At 39.1% G+C, this 18,137-nt stretch overlaps 1 protein-coding gene across 2 annotated transcripts in view; it reads right to left on the bottom strand.

Annotated features, from left to right (window-relative positions):
• itfg1 (integrin alpha FG-GAP repeat containing 1) overlaps window positions 1-18,137 on the bottom strand; it is a 246,169-nt gene that overhangs the window by 96,844 nt on the left and 131,188 nt on the right. For both annotated transcript variants that reach the window (XM_059992924.1, XM_059992925.1), the window contains exon 11: window positions 9,359-9,509. In XM_059992924.1, coding sequence (XP_059848907.1) covers window positions 9,359-9,509 — 151 coding nt within the window. The remainder of the gene's footprint in view (window positions 1-9,358; window positions 9,510-18,137) is intronic.

The following is an 18,137-nucleotide window of genomic DNA, read 5'->3' as shown; positions in this document are numbered from 1 at the left end:
AGAATTGCAAGATTTTTCATAGAGTCCTTTATTCTACCACAGCCTCCAGTTTGACTGTTATAACAGAGCCAGCCTTTCTAATCAGTTTATTTAGCCAGGTGGCATCAACCATATTGATGCTTTTGCCCCAGCACACCACCACATTGAAGATTGTACTGGCGACAACAGACTGGTAGAACATGTGAAGGAGAGGCTTGCAAAGGACCTGTCTCCTCAGGAAGCAGAGGAGACATTAGCCCTTCTTATATACAGTCTCTGTGTTAGTGCTCCATTCAAGTCTGTCACCCAGTTACACCCAGGTACCTGAAAGTCCTCACCATCAATAGTAAGGAGCAGTGCAGCTTAGTCTTCATAAAGTCTATCACCATCTCCTTTGTCTTACTGATATTGAGCTGCAGATGATTCAGCTTGATCATTTGACAAAATCTGCTACCAGGGCCCTGTATTTATCCTCCCGTCCTTCCTTTATACACCCAATCACTGCAAAGAGATCAGAGAATTTCTGCAGATGACATGAGTCAGTGTTGTATCTAAAGTCTGAGGTATACAGGGTAAACAGGGAGCCAATACAGTCCTCTGTGGGGTCCCAGTGCTGCTTATAGCCTAGTCTGACACACTGCTCTGAAGCTGCACATACTGTGGTCTGACAGTCAGGTAGTCCATTATCCAGGATACAATGGAAGTGCCAACCTGCATTGAACAGAGCTTTTTCCCCAATGAGGGCGGTATGATATTGAAGGCACTTGAGAAAAACAAAAACATGCTCCTCACAGTGCTGTCCTGCTTATCCAAATGGGAGTAGGCTCTGTTCCGCAGGTAGATGACAACATCATTGACTCCAACGTGCTCCTGGTTGGCAAACTGCAGGGGATTGAGGGCTGATCAGACCCGGGGTCAGAGGTGAGCCAGGACCAATCTCTTTATGGTCTTCAATGTTTGAGGTCAAGGCCACTGGACAGAAGTCATTCAATACTTTCAGCTGTCCCTTTTTGGATGCTGGGACCACATATAATGTTTTCCAAACAGACAGGACCCTTTCAGGCTGAGACTCAGACTGAAAATGCGCTGGAGAATTCCACAAGAGGAGCAATGTAAATGAAATTCTTCCTTTCTCTTGTTACTAAATGCCTCCAGTATAAATGTGGTATTAACGTCTCTCAGTTCAAAGAAGAAATTATACTTTATAATATACATATTCAAATTCTTTTATAAATTATCCTTGGTCAACAATGAAGATTTATACTTTGAAGCTGAATAAACCAATCTATTCAAATGAAACATTTGAATATACTTCAAAATTTGGTACTATTGCTACTAACATTTGCTTTCACTGGCCATGCCTTATTGTAATGGTTGTGAACTGCCTCCTGAATCACTGCAGTCCTTTTGGTGAAGCACAGTGCTGTCAAGTATGCCATGTTGTTTTTCTCTCTCTGTTTGAAGGCAGTGGTAATGGCACAGCTGAGTGGCTTGCTATTGGTATGGTTTGCTGACAATTTCATTTAACTTCATTAATACTTCTGTAGTGGAATATAAACTAGGTACGTTTCTGTCCTGAAATGTCCATTCCAAGATAGAAATAGAACTCAAAACGTTTGTGAACACAGCTGTCCAGTTTTAATGCATTTGAAGCACTTGTAAATATTAAAGACAAATATTTTGTGATCTGAGTACTGTTACGAACCCCCGTAACTGGGTGTCCTACCAGCAAAGATAGAGGTGTCCGTTGGAGTCTGATGATACTATTTTTAACAGTATTTATTAGTAAAAATACACAAAAATAATATCAATTCAAATATACAAATATACGTCATCAATACTAAACCTAAAAGTGCGGGGTATAATAATCATCAATAAGAAATAAGCTCTATCGTTGTCTAGGGGATAATGAATTGTCTGATGGAAATACAAGGTTCGTTTCAGTTCACACAGGCTCCAGTGTTTGTTTGTCGCTGTGTTGCAATTGTTGGGGGGGGGGGGAGGGGGGAGGGGGGAGGGAGGAGGGAGAGAGAGAGAGAGAGAGAGGGAGAGAGAGAGCGAGAGAGAAGAGAAGAGAGAGAGAGAGAGGAGAGAGAGAGAGAGGGGAGAGAGGGAGAGGAGAGAGGGAGAGAGGGAGAGAGGGAGAGAGGAGAGAGGACGAGAGGGAGAGAGGGAGAGAGGGAGAGAGGGAGAGAGAGAGGGAGAGAGGGGAGAGAGGGGAGAGAGAGGGGGGAGAGGGGAGAGGGGGGAGAGGGGGAGAGGGGGAGAGGGGGAGAGGGGGAGAGGGGGAGAGGGGGAGAGGGGGAGAGGGGGGAGAGGGGGGGAGAGGGGGGAGGAGGGGGAGAGGGGGGAGAGGGGGAGAGGGGGAGAGGGGGAGAGAGGGGGAGAGGGGGAGGAGGGTGGGGAGTGGGGGGAGGGGGAGGAGGGAGAGGGGGAGGGGGTGAGGGGGAGAGGGGGAGAGGGGGGAGGGGAGAGGGGGAGAGGGGTGAGGGAGAGAGGGAGAGAGGGGAGAGAGAGAGAGACGAAGAGGAGAGAGGGGAGAGAGGAGTGCGAGAGAGAGAGAGATGAGAGGAGAGAGAGAGAGAGGAGAGAGAGGAGAAAGAAAAAGAATGAATGGGAACAGTTACCGCTATTGTTTTTGCCAAACTTCCTTTGCGACTTCTATCTGTCGGTGTCTCGTTGTTGTGGACCGGTCAAGTACAACCTCTACTTTAGCTAAGCCGTTCTTCCGTGATGAGCCCGCCACCACCAAGGGAGGACGCACACGAGCTCTCACCGGGCTTTCGCTATAAAATGCTGTCACTGGATTCTCTAGCGTCTTCTCCTGGTGTGTCTGAGGGGCGTTCCCCAGACCCTCCTTTTATCCTTACTCACGGGGTCTCAGGTGTAAATCAGGTTGGGATGATGCAATCCCTCAACCAGACCACTCTGGTTGCCCCTGAGGGGTTTCAATGAATAGTACAGTACTCAATACACAATTCCTTCTCCAAGAGACAATAGTGTTAATCAGTGATTCCGTTCCACTTCTGTTAGGAGACATTCCACCTTGTTTGTGTATTCTGCGTTGTCTGTAACAACTGCCTTTGCTGTGATCCTGCGTCTCTCTCCCTCTCTCTCATTTCCTGACATGCTGTGTATCTCTCTCATTTCCTGGGTCTCAGACCACCTGAAATAATAGCGATCTTGCGATTCTCAAAAGGGGGGGGGGGCACTTTGCTCCCTTCATTCGTAACAGGACAAATATGCTTTTTATCATGAGGAATCAAAAACAATTACTTAATGTCTGGTACAGCTGTCTTTAATTTTATCAGTGCTAACAGAGTCTGAAATATGTTTCACTGAGAAACATAATGGCCTTAACTTCCTGGTTGCAATGGCTTGAATACTGTTCGCAACACCTTTTAATATTCTACAAAAGTGCAACTTTTGATGTTCACACATGTACAGTGAAACACATAAACCCAGAGACTGCTGAAGGTGAGATTCTGTGCCTCCTCAAAGTATGCTGTTGCATTACTTACTGAGGCAACGTTTGATGTAAACTTTACACAATATTTTTCTTATATTAAAAAAATCAATGCTGCTTGCACAATATCTCTGGTCCTGAAAAACTGACTTTGCAGGAATGGGTCTAATTTCCCACAATTATTATTTCTAATATTATTCAGAAAAAAGTACATATTAATTTACACTTTCTAACTGAACCCAAGAGCATGTTGCAAAAATTTTCAACTTTTATAAGATCCTTAATAACATTAAAATATGAAAGATTGTTTTTTCCCTCTGGTTTGTGATCAGATTGCAATCTGATTGTTTGCTTATTCACTAGAATCAGATTTAACATCACCGGCTTATGTTGTAAAATTTGTTAACTCTCCGGCAGCAGTAGAATGCAATACTTGATGAATACAGAAAAAAAATTATAGCAAGCATACATATCTATATTAAATAGATAAATTATGATAAGTAGTGCAAAAAAACCCAAAAGAAATTTAAAAATAGCAATGAAGTAGTGTTCATAGATTCAATGACCACTTAGAAATTGGATGGCAAAGGGGAAGAAGATATTCCTGAATTGCTGAGTGTGTGCCTTCAAGCTTCTGTACCTCCTTCCTAAGGGTAACAATAAGAAGAGGGCAAGTCCTTGGTGGGAGGGGTGGTCCTTGATCATGGAAGCCACTTTTCTGAGGCACTGTTTCTTGAAGATGTCTTGGAAACTATGCAGGCTAGTACCATAGATAGATAAACACTCTGCAGCTTTCTATGATTCTATGCAGTAGCCCCCCAATACCAGACGGTAATGCAGCCTGTCAGAATACCACGTTCCCTTACCGCTACTGAGGAAAACCACACACAGATTGACAGAGAGGCTTTGAGTCTGGTTTGGGGTGTAAAACATTTCAGCCAGAACTTGTCTGGGAGAGAGTTGACCCCCGTTACTGACTAGTTAACCCTTTCAGTCCACAGCAGGGTGATCCACTAACTGCAGCAGCATGAATGCAACAATGGGCTCTGCTTCTTGTAGGACACAATTACAAGATCGAATTCAAGAGGATAACTAATCATGGAAATGCTGATGGATTGTCCGATTTACACTTGAATAATATGTTCAGTGATACATCAAAGAAACTCTGTGCTCTCCCCTCCACCTGGAACATGCTGTTGCCAGCATAATGCAAACCATTAATGAAAGTGAATGGGAGGATGTTGTGTGCACTGCTCCAAAACAATTGAGTACTATCAGTATCTGGGTCTAATGGCCAGCCAGATATGGGTATAAAGAGAGTAAAGCAATGGGCTAAGTACACATCCCTGAGGTTCACCAATGTTGACCATCAGCGAGGTGGGGCCGTTATTACCAATCCGCACAAATTGTGGTCTTCCAGTTAGGAAGTTGAGGATCTAGTTGCAGAGGGAGGTACAGAGGCCTAAGTTCTGTAGCTTTTTGATCAGGACTGTAGAAATGATGGTGTTAAATGTTGAGCTGTAGTCAATGAACAGATTCCTGAAATAGGTATTTGTATTGTTCAAGTGGTCCTAGGCCCCGTGGAGAAGTACTGATATCTCACTTGCTGTTGACTTATTGGGGCGATAGGCAAATTGCAGTGGGTCCAGGTCTTTGCTGTTGATTCTGGCCATGGCCAACCTCTCAAAGCATTTCATCACCATAGATGTGGTGCTACTGGCCAAGATTCATTAAGACAGGCTACATTGCTCTTAGAAACATAGAAAACCTACCGCACAATACAGGCCCTTCATCCCACATTTCTGTGCCAAACATGTACTTATTTCAGAAATTACTTCGGGTTACTCATAGTCCTCTATTTTTCTAAACTCCATGCACCTATCCAGGAGCCTCTTAAAAGACCCTATCGAATCTGCCTCCACCACTGTTGCTGGCAACCCATTCCACGTACTAACCACTCTCTGTGTAAAAAACTTACCACTGACATCTCCTTTGTACCTATTTCCAAGCACCCTAAAACTGTGCCCTCTCGTGTTAACCATTTCAGCCCTGGGATAAAGCCTCTAACTATCCACACTATCAATGCCTCTCATCATCTTATACACCTATCAGGGTCACCTTTCATCCTCTGTCACTCCAAGGAGAAAAGTTCACTCAACCTATTCTCTTAAGGCATGCTCCCAACTCCCGGCAACATCCTTGTAAATCTCTTCTGCACCCTTTCTATAGTTTCCACATCCTTCCAGTAGTGAGGTGCTCTTCTTGGGAACTGGTATAATTGCTGCCCTTTTGAAGCAGGAGAGTACTTCTAACCACAGCAGCGAGAGATTGAAAATGTTTTTGAAAACCCCTGCCAGTTGGTTGGCACAAGTTTTCAGAGCATTACTAGGTATTCTATCAGGGCCTGCTGCCTTGCAAGGGTTCACCCTCCTGAAAGACAGCCTGGCGCCGGTCTCCAAGACAAAGATTACAAGGTCACTGGGTGCAGCAGGGATCCTCACAGCTATAGTTTTATTCTCCCTCTCAAAGTGAGCATAAAAGCTCATCTGATGGTGAAGCATTGCTGCTATTCATGATGTTGGGTTTTGCTTTGTAGGAAGTAATGTCCTGCAAACCCTGCCTCGAATGTCGCCTCCAACCTGGCTTGGAATTGTTTCTTGGCTCTTGAAATAGTCCCCTGCAAGTCATACCTGGTTTTCTTGTACAGAAATGGATAGCCAGATTTAAATGGCACAGTTCTAACCCTCAACAGACCACAAGCACTCTGATTCATCCACGGCTATTGGTTTGTGAATGTACAGCAAGTTTTCATAGGCTCACACTCATCCACATAGGGTTTAATGAAGTCCGTGACAACTGCAGTGTACTCATGTAGACTCAAAGATGAATCGCTGAATACAGTCCAGTCCACTGATTCAAAGCAGTCCTGTAAGCACTCCTGTGCTTCCCTTGTCCATACCTTCTTGGTCCTCACTACTGGTACGGCAGACTTCAGTCTCTGCCTGTACTCAGGAGTAGAGTACAGCAGGTGAACAGACTTTCCAAAGTGTGAGTGTGCAATAGCTCTTGATGGTGGTGTAACAGTGGTCCAGTGTGATGTTTCCTTTGGTATACAAGTGAATTGTTGATAATAATTATTTAGTTACTTTTTTAAGCTGGTTGGTTAAAATCCCCAAAGTGATGAGGAAGGCATCAGGATGTGTTGTCTCATGCCCATTGATCACATTGTTCAGTTCGTCCAGAACCTGTTTTACACTGGCCTCTGGTGGGATGTACACTGTTACCAAAATGATCGCTGAATTCTCCCATGGCAGATAAAATGGTCGGCACTTAATCGCGAGGTGTTCCAAATCTGGTCAACTGGATTGGGAGAGCACCGTTATGTTTTTACACCATGAGGAATTGATCATGAAGCATATCCACTCCTGTTCCGCCTCTGGCTTTAAAAGACTCAGCAGTCTTATCTTGACAGTGTATTGTGAACCTGTCAATAAGAATCGCTGCATCCAGAGGTTAAACAACATCCCATGAAACAAAAGACGCAAGCGGTGCTAATGTCCCACTGATACAATACCCTGGCTCTGATATCTTCAAATTTATTTACCAGGGATTGCACGTTTGCCAGCAAGATAATTGGTATTGGGAGTTGAAAACCTCGTTTTTTTTAAAAAATACCTCATTAGCCCACTGTGACAGGGGCAGTCTGCTGGCCACAGACCGGTCATCTTGTTAAGACAGTGGATTCTAATTAATTGGGCCAGTGGTTAATCGGGACAGCCGCTTACTTGGGAGAACTATTGTGGAACAAAAACTAGTTCTGAAAGTAGCCAGGATTTCCTTTGTTTATTTGGGACACTATGCCACTTAATTGGGACAGGAGATTGCTGTCAAACAGCTTCTAACTGGTGTCAATCGTATGTACTTCTGTGGCCATTAGACACTACACCGTGCTTTGAGTGAACAGTTTTTAAATGGCATTAGTTGCATGTGTTTGTGTTCAAAAAGCAGTGATTTTTGTCACTGATAGTTGGTGAGAAGTAAGCAGTAAAACTATACAGAATTATTTAGCTCACTGTGCTTTCAAACATTCATGCTCAGAATGGCCGGGAGTGAAAATGAAATTATTTCACTATTTCAACAAGTTAGAAACTACGAAGAATTTGAAGGATGCAAACAGATGCATTGTATGAAAACAGTACATTATCTATCCAAGGAGGAGAGCATCTCTGGTGATGAGACTAGTCGTGAGCATCATGGGGCATCACTCACCTTTAGTCCTTACCCTGACACTTAGCACTCACCTGTGGCTCCAAGTAGCTGCATGTGACAGCAACCATACCCTGGTACACGTTTTCCACTGGAGCACCCACATAACTGGGCCAAAATGTACTGTCCTGATGTGGGCCAATTAACCAGAATCCATGTAATCAAACTGTCTGAATGTCACAAATCTTGATAAAGATGACACTAGGTAGTAACTTGGGTCAGAAAATAAGTAGACCAGGCCACAGAGCCCACGAAATATTTGTGGGAAGTATTTATGAGACCAGAAAATTTGGGCCATTGAAGAGTTAAGTATTCACATGGATAATATTTTTTGGTTGATTATACACTTCAATAATTAAAATTATTGGAGCAATGCTAATTTTCATACCAAGACTTGAATCAATAGGTAAGGTGCTTGAAACCATCTTAAATGGGAAGAACATAAAGTTTTATAGCAGATGAAGTATTTGTTTCTTAGCTTCACAACTATCAGTTGCAATAACTACATTAATAAACTATGGCTGTGATGTCTAGTTGCTATTTAAGGTACCCATAAACCATGCGATAAGAGTACTGCTAAAATTGAAAATGTCCCTTTTCACCACTATAGACTTAACATCCATCACATTTTATATGTAGAGGTTGCTTATGTGCTGCTGACAGAGCAAATATTCATCCTTTTCAATGGCCTTTTTATTGCTTGCTTAAAATTTTGATAGCATTGTGCATTTAAAAGTTGGTATAAATTCCCACCATTTATTAATAGTGGAAATCACATGGGTTATATTAGTGATTGCCAAAATTTCTAACATGATATTTCAAAGGAATTCATGAATAAGAAAATGGTTTATCTCTGAATCATCAATTGTTGCCTGCAATCTCAATGAATTTTGACTCTCACACGTATCTCCAGTATTAGTTACCTTACCTAAGTGAGTAATGTTTCAAATTTATTCAGCTGCAAGTTTATAAATTACGCTTTAAAATTTTTTTTCTGCAAATTAGCTTTCTTTTCTCACAATAATTAACTACTAACTAAATTAATGAACATAAAGTGTACAAGATTATCAAGGTGACAGCATAATATATATGGAGAAGATTTATTCATGCCCCATGTTAAGATGTCAGCTACCAACACAAAATAGATATGACAGGAAATAATCACATTTCCCCAATTAATCTCCTATAAGTTCCACAGATATTGGCTATATCTTCTGTAAAAGCTCTAGTAAGGAACTCATTTAAATGAAAATAAAGTGTAGAAGGATTTTTCAAAAATCATTTTACATTAAAGTACCATTACAGGTAAATCAGATGTAAATAACATTAAAGCCAAATCTAATTTTGTCTTTGCCAGCAGAACAATATATGTATTTTCTAGCAAGCACCAGCAGACAATACTCTGCAGCTTGGCTGACTTTTCCAGTTTGCCAGCTGACTTTATCTGGCTATGCTTGCAAAGAACTGCACAAAACATACCGTCAGGGATTGAATCCAAACAATTCTTTAGCCTGTAGAAACCATTAATAAATGGGGACATGAACCAAACATCTGTGAAATTCTCAAACCAAGCACTCGTGGAAAGCTTGATGAGAATTCAAATTAACAATGAGTAAAAATTTTTTATAAACACAGTAATGAACTTACATCTTCATAAATGTCAAAGAAGGTCGCCATAACAGCATTCTTGATATGGTTTAAATCAGACAATTCCCAGAGGACCCTGAACATTCGGCCTACCGGCTTGCAACTTGCATCACTGCATGGAACATTTTCCAGAAGAAAAGCTTGTTTGTTGCTGTAAAAAGAATTGAGATCTTTAGAAGGTTTTATTTAAAGCAAAGCACAATTTGTTAGTTGAATGTAGAATTTACAGAAGCAATGTAACTCTGAATTAAGCATTATTAATTTAGTTGGAGTACTACAAATGCAACTCATCTGATTTTTCTTTCTTGACAAAGCAAAATCAGTCCCTCTAACTTGATCTAAGTTGTACTGGTGAGCTCCGTAAGTAACTATCTGTTATGCAGCAGCAAGTAGTGATCCAGGAGTTAAATTACTTTGCATTGTTGATTTCAGAAGAGAACTAGCTGTTGAACAGTTTGACATCTTTTTTTATTCCCAAATCAGGGACACTGCTCTCCCAGTGACCTTGCTAGCTTTGCTGAATTTGAGGTAGCTTTCTGTTGTAGATTCCTACCTACCTGGATTTAATTTTAGATTGCTCAAACTGTTTGATGCATCGCCCAATGGAACTTCAAAATCAGTTATTTTGCTACTCTGGGTTATCTTGAATACAGCTCCAAAGATGAAATGTCATCGCCAAAGACTGCATCGTTTAAAAAAAATGTATAATAATTCAACTACCAAAATAAAAAAAAGTGCAATCTTACCATCATTCCCATAGCACCTGTATTTTTTTTCTGTATTGGTATCTAATATAGTCTGTTAATATTGTCGGATATTGGCTGAAGCATGATGAATTAGGCATGTTCTTTGTCTACGATGTTATCAGTTCTGTTGAATACCATTTTAAACATTGATTTAAATAACAGGTGTAGAAATTATTGGAAGTTTGGAGGCAACTTTAGCAGATTATTACATCTTTACCTTTCAATTTTGTTCTTCTAGTTAACTCTTAAGCCACCAAATTCTTCAAAGAAAAATAGATTAACATAAAGAAAGCAGATCAAAAGCTGCACTTTCATTTTATACATGCAAGCTTGTTTACAACCTACTGCACAATTTCAAAGAGATAACAATCCATCTGTTCCTAATCACTGAAGCTTTCAAAATGCAAATGCATTTCCAATGAAGGATTACAGATTACTTATTACTTCCTTTCAGATAAACCACAGACCCAAACAGAATTCTTCCAAAATCTGTAATTTCCTGAAAAATCTAAATTGATATTACAGCCTTCCTAACCTTTCATAATGTATTTCTATCAAGAGTGACCAGTTTGTATCATGATGAAGATGTGTAAAAATATCTCATCACTGATAAGCAAATCACTAGGAGGGGGTCCTAACCTTTTAATTGCTTTTAAAACACATTTTGGAGGACTAACTATAATCACACACCATCTGGCTTTTTCATTTCTGTCAGTGACAACTTCAAGGTACAGGATGATGTCACACAGTACGCCTAATAATTAAAGTGTTTGGGCTATAATTACAAACACTGTTATTAACCCTTCATAAACTCTAGATGCCCAGAAAGCCAGCTTAGACGTTAGAAATACAACAATATGATTTACAGAACATCAATAATTAATACTTTTAGCAAAATTTATATTACTCTGCAAGATCTGTTTATTTATAAAGGTTGGAACTAAACCTGATTTTAAAAAACTATTACATAGCACTTAGTACAAGAGTATATTTTATTAACTTCTTATCATATTATTAATTTGCCAAATCTAGAGACATTAGAATTGTACTCTGCATTCTACAAAATGGTGTAACACCACCAACCTGTGACAATTCACTCATTTCTCTTCCTCCCCGTCTGAAGTTTGCCAAGAATTGAATGTTGCTTTTCAGAAAATAGCATGATTATGACTGAGACAATGACAAGTTCAGAATGCAAATTTAAATTATTTAAGATTTCAAGAGACTGACTGGGGGATGGGAGGGAGTGAACAAAAATGTAACATAATTTATTGTGAAAATTTCACCTGAACTATGACATAAGTAGAGAAAGCTCTATATTCAAAGCATCAGTATTAAAGATTTATGTAACTGCAACATTGTTATGATTATAACATGGACTAGAGACTTTTTCGGTCTTAAAGTTTTTACATTCTGTGCTTTCGCCTGTTCTTTCTCGTTTTTTTGTTCAGGGTAGGGGTGGTTTGAGAGTTGATGTTCCTGTTGCATTTTGCACAGGGGAGGTGGGTTAAGGTTCTTGTGTTTTGTGCAGGGAGGGACTTTGGGGGGGGGGGGGAGAATCGATGTTCTTGATGCATTTTATACAGGGGTGGGGGGTTTGGGTCGCTTTTCTTGCTTATTTTTTGTTAGTTTTTTTGAATGGGGAGAAGGGTTTGGGAGTTGATGCTCTTGTTGCGATTTTGTTAATTTTTTTGTATGGGGAGGGGTGGTTTGGGGGTCAAGGTTCTTCACGTGTTTGCGCGAGGGAGGGGTGTCTGTGAGTCAATGCTCTTGTTGAGTTTTGTGCAGGGGAGGGAGGTTGGGGGGCAATGTTCTTGATGGGGGGAAGGGATTTGAGGGCCAATGTTCTTGCTGCGTTTTGTGTGTGTGTGTGTGTGTGTGTGGGGTTGATGATTGGGTTGCCGTTCTATTTGTTTGTGCGGGGAACTTAATACATAATTTGATAATAAATGAACCTCTGAAACTTTTTGAAACTTTGATTTATTATAGTAACTTTTCCTTTATGATATTTCTTTAAAATAAAATTTCCTCAAGTGATCCAAGTATCAATTTTATAGACTTAGACATAAATGATTTCTTCATGAATAATACCTCCTCAAACAATCCGATTTGACTCTCAACTGCAGTGCTAAAACTTATGAAATGAAAGATAATGGAATCAACCCTTTCTTGGATGTATTCATTTCTCACAGCCCAATCCTTCAACATTTAAAGCTATCAATATATTTGCAAAAAAATCCTCCTGGGTTGGGGTTGGAGGGAGAAGCAAGCTTTTACCAACTTTGAATCCAGTTCCTTACAAAGTAACAAACTACCATTAAAAAATAAGAGTTATAAACATAATGATGAAATGCCAATTGGCCCAACAACTCCTTTAATCTTTAGTCATTCATGATTGGTCCTTATCCTGTGTGTTATATACCACATCTCTTTTAACCCCTTTCCGTTATTCAAAATTTGTACATTTAATCAAAAGTTTCTCCTGATTATTGCTTGAAATGTCTTGGATTTCGCTTTATAAATACACATCTCTTCCTCAAAGTTCCTTCAATGGCTGGAAACGGTGCATCACCCACTTTTACTCTATGGATAATTCTGAAATGAAATGAAACATTTAACACCGCAGACAAAGAACTCCATTTGCTACAGTTTTGCTCATTCTATCAAACCCTGGTAGATGTTACTTTGGTTCTTCAAATGATTTATGACCTACTCTTTTTGATGAATTCTGCAAGCTTTGACTGTACTTTCCAGTTAAAAATTAATCATGTATAATAGTAACAAAAATGATTCCCTACAGAACATTGCATAGCAATACTGCCCACTTCCAATACTCTGAAACAGTCATGCTTCCTCTGTTTAAACTACCTCTATAAACTTCTGTAAAATCCCTTTAAAGGTTTTTAAAAAGTAAATAAATACAGCATTGTAACATATATTTTTATTCAATCAATCTCTGTATTTCTCCTTAAACTAGTTTATAAGCTCTATCCCACCACAGTGCAGGAATTTTGCAATTCCTTTTCTTCATTATTTCCACCATGGTGATTTCCTCTAGCTTCCCCTACTGCATTAATATTCCTTTCAATCCTAACAGATTATTCTTCTGTACCACCAGCATAATATCCCCAATTTATGACAGCGTTTCCTTTTAGTGCTCACTACCTAATTCATTCTGATTGTTTTTTTCTTCTCTGACTCAACCAAAATCCATATTCCTCTTTCATCTGATGTTTCTTTTTCCTATATCTTTTCAGTTGTGATGCACACCATCATAATTTACCTCAAAGAATCAGTCAAATCTTCTCTAGCACCAAAACAATCGCCTGTATGTGTATTTCTACCCAAAACACAATTTCTAGCTCTCACCTTTCTTGGTTTCTTCACATTCTGCCCTAAATTTGCTGCCAACAGTCTTTGCCCAACTTGCTCTCTCAAAGATATCTATATATTTTTGAGCTGCTCATACCTTGGGTTTATTTATCTTGAATGGGAATTCTGGAAATCCTTATTTCGCCAACAATTAAGTTGATTGCACAAAACGTTTGAGAGACTTTGGACAAATAGATACGATTAAAGTTAGATATTAAAAGAGTTTTTAAAAACTGGAATTTTAATGGCTAAATATTAGTTCTTAAATCACTGAGGCTAGATTTATTGATATCACCAACTGTCAATATAAGAACATCAGAACATTACCAGTTGCCATGGTCCACTCAATTCAGACTGATTACCAGCTAAATTTAGAAATTACTGTTATGACTGAACCTTCTGTATTATATAATCACAAATCAAACAATTCCATCAAACCAGTTTCCAGTAGTGCAGATTAGGCAACTTCACACTGAAATACCTCAACCAACTCTAACTGGCTGCAGACAAATTGGGGCAGTTAAACAGCTGGAACTTGTAAACGGTAATGCTGTAATCTTGTGTTTAATTTATTTAAGGACAGTCTTTCTTCTCTTCAAAATGTATTTTTTAAATGTTCAGATGGGGGAGAAGTGCCATTGGCTTATCATTTCATCTTAATTACTGCACCTTTGACAAAGTACCACTTTCTCAATAGCTAACTGGTTCATCAATCTAGATTTCTATAATCAAGTCTCTGGATTAGACTTGAACCCTGCACCTTATTTTCAACTAACAGCTGATTAACTATGTCTAGTTATTTAATATTAATTATATTACAGAACTAAAATGCATATTTAACTCACAAATGAGAGAAAATCTGCAGATACTGGAAATCCAAACAACACACACAAAATGTTGGAGGAACTCAGCAGGCCAGGCAGCATATATGGTAAAAGAGTACAGTTGATGCTTCAGGCCGAGACCCTTCAGCAGGGCTAACTGTACCCTTTTCCATAGATGCTGCCTGGAGTGCTGAGTTCCTCCAGCATTTTGTGTGCGATGTATATTTAACTGACTATTTAAACTAGCCAAGCTGTTGACGGATGGTCAAGCTGGTATTTAGAGGACGATGTTAAACAATGATCTCTAAACCCCGGGTGAGTAATTAACTCTTTTCCCTTATCCTCCTCTCATGAAGCATGTATATGAAATCAAAACATAGGAGTACTGGCAAAGCTGACACTTATTTGCCGAACTACACAGTCAGGCTTTCAATTTCTGAGATGCTATAATTTTATCCAGTTTCTGACTCTTGACCTAGTATCAGGGAATTCATGTATTTTTCAGTGGATTAGAAACAGGATGATAGTACCAATTAGAACTGTGAAAATGACTAATGGTCTGTCAATGCTTTTCCTTTGTTTTGTACAATTGGCATTTAATTGATTTCTAGGCATCATATGAGCTGAATAATTTTCAGCATGTTGGTGGATTTTAAAATTCTGTTATGCAATTGTGAACTCTAAACACAGAAGCCCATATCCCCTAATATGACCTGGAGCAGTATGTATATGAAAATTCAGAAGACTGAATGTAACAATGACGGCAGTAGAATAGAAGCCTTTATTTCTGATTCTCTGGTACAGACCATAAAGGTAAGAATAGAGCAAGGCAAACATGCTTTCACTGACTGAATGCCAATTGGGTGTATCGCAGAAAGATCTTGTAGTTGAATACAGGCAGCAAAAACAGGAGAAATTACTTATCTTTTGTTTTTACAATTACTTAGATGTTATTAATGACTTCAATCAGAACAATATTGTTTCTGTGTTAGGGCTGGAACCTTGCAAGAAAGATTCAAAACATTGTTGAGAGAAAGAGGGGCAGGAATTTGCAAGAACATAAATGTTGAAAAACTTTGGAAAGATATCCAGTCACGTGGGTCAAGGATTTTTTTGGAGTCAAGGGCTGATGATAATGACGATAATGAAAGATTTGGAGCAGAAGTACCAAGTACTATTGAATAAATATAGAATGATTAGAGCAGAAAATTTTCATCGTTTTGAGATCTTTGAGATCTGAATAAGCTTAAAGTTGTTTTAGGAGGCAGAAAAGATCTAAGATTTTCCTTGCGATAAGGTCTTTTAAGAGATTCCTGGATAGGTACAAGAGGTTAGGAAAATTAGAGGGCTATGAGCAACCCTTGGTAATTTCCAAAGTAAGTCCATGTTCGGCGCAGCATTGTGGGCCACAGGGCCTGCATTGTGATGTAGTTTTTCTATGTTTCTATTTCCATCTCAGCAATGGATTATTATAATGTGTGATTCTTTCTGACATCTGAGAACACCAAAAAAAAGGGTGCAAGGAGGCAAAATGGAACTGATTTTTAAGAGCTACCATCTCTTAAGTTAGTATGTCCCAGCACAAGAGCTTACTGTCTTCTTTCTAATATTACAACCAAGCCAAATGCAAAAAAAAAAGCCTGGTTGATTAATTTTACTGCATTGATATTGCTTGTGGCAAGAAGGTTGAACGACTTGCTTCAATTAATAGAAGCTTTGCAAAAACAGCTAACCAGTTCTCAGCTATGATCATTTGACATGCTGCTATGATTCCTGGGGAGAAACATCTTCACTTCAATCTGTTTCTTAGATATGCTTCCTATTCTGGCAAGGAAGCATTGGAAATTTGTGAAACAGGCAGCAATCATTGTAGCTCAGTGCCTTTCAAGACACAGTCTATGAATCCAATGAATACATTAAATCACATATAAAGCTTTTTAATTCAACAGCACAGTAAAAAAAAAGTAGGTAAAGGCAGTAATATATCTTTAGTAGATTTCGCATTATTGAACTGTAATGCACTTGGATCTAATTGATCAATTAAAAACAGAACATTATTTTTGAAAATTCTTTCCGTTACTAGTAACTAAAACTTAAGACAATAATTTAATTAAAGCAAAGTATTAAATTCATAACTACTTTGTTACTATGAGTTATGTATAATGTTGGAAACTACTGTAATCTCAAATTTCTAAACAGTTTTCAAATAAAATTTATAATCATTTAGAGACTTCTTTAATCACAAGATGTAACCTTGTATTCAGATAGGAAGTCAAATACCTAGCTAAGAATCCACCAAACTATTTTTAAAAACAGGTCAAAAATTAAGGACAATAGGTCAACAGCACACCTTCCTTGAGGAGGAGAAGGGAGGAAGAGTTTGGATTGTAGAGAGGAAAACATGCTTCATTATCCAACATATTTTGCTCTGAAGGTAGCCATGCTTTTACATACACAAAAAGTGAGAAAACTACTAAAAAAAATCTGCATAAAGTGATGCCACATTTTCTCAGGTATTCTTTCACTTCTAACTGGTATATAATTAAGAATAAATTATAATTAATAATGACAATGCCCCTTTGAGACCAATGGGAAAAATTGTGGGTATGCAAATTTATATAGAGCAAAAGATACAAAATAGGGGATTGAGATTTACAGGCAAAATTAAAGAATGACAAAGATTCATCCCATGCTGCATCAGTTAACATGCTCCCTAACCCAATCCTTTAACACATTATTTCAAAGTCATACAAGTATCAGATACACACATTCTATTACCATACCTGACTTAACCTTATCATCCCTAACATAGCATAATTGAACTATATAGCAGTCTTGCTTCAGTTGTCCTGATATCCCTGGCGTGTGGCATTTATAAGTCTACCTTGTATAAGGACATGTACGATTTGGAGGTGTATTCATAGCAGGTTTTCCATTTTTCATGTTAAGCATGAGTAACTTCACAACTGCAAAAATTAAGCAGAGATGACCATCCTTAAAGAGTGGAGTGAGCTCCAAATCCAGTTGCTGCTAGCAATTATTCTGCAGCAAGATCAATGCAGACAAGAATAACCATACAAGCAAAGGAATGGTTCGCTGTGTTTTTAGCATTGCACTGCTTTTTATGCTTCTAATTTCTAAACTGGAAAAGGACACCAACATTTGTTTTAGTGCTCCAGGTGTAGCCTCACCAATTGGAACAAAACTTAAATGTTCCGAATGTATCAGTCTCTACTATCACTTGGCAGTGCATTCCAAGCACTTACCACTGACATCTCCCCTAAACTTTCCTCCATTCATCTTGAAAGGATGCCTTTAGATATTGACCATTGACACCCAGAGAAAAAGGCCCTGGGTGTCCATTCTATCCATGCCTCTTGTAATCTTGTGCACTTCCATCAAGTCACCTCTCATCCTCCTTTTCTCCAAATGACAAAGCTCGCTAAATCTTTCCTCATATGACGTTCCCTAATCCAAGCAACATCCTGGTAAATCTCTGCGCCTTCGCTAAAGCTTGCACATCCTTTCTATAATGAGGCAACCAGAACTGAACATAATACTCCAAGTTTAGATAATAGTCTTCCTTTTGATTTCTCCCACCGATGAACAGGACCTCAATCTCATACTTTCAAAGATTAATTTCCTTTGTCAAGTTTCCACCTATCACTCACCCTATCTTCATCAGTTGCACTTCAATAGGACCAAACAGGGTAGGTCTCACACAGTGAATGGTAGGGCACTGAGGAGTGTGGTAGAACAAAGGGACATGGGAACACAGTCACATAATTCACAGGTAGATAGGGTTGTAAAGAAAGCTTTTGGCACATTGGCCTTCAA

The sequence above is a fragment of the Hypanus sabinus genome, chromosome 17, assembly GCF_030144855.1.
Source record: "Hypanus sabinus isolate sHypSab1 chromosome 17, sHypSab1.hap1, whole genome shotgun sequence".
Taxonomy (NCBI): Eukaryota; Metazoa; Chordata; class Chondrichthyes; order Myliobatiformes; family Dasyatidae; genus Hypanus; species Hypanus sabinus.
The sequence above is the reverse complement of the archived record's forward strand: the minus strand, read 5'-3'. Positions and strand labels throughout refer to the sequence as shown.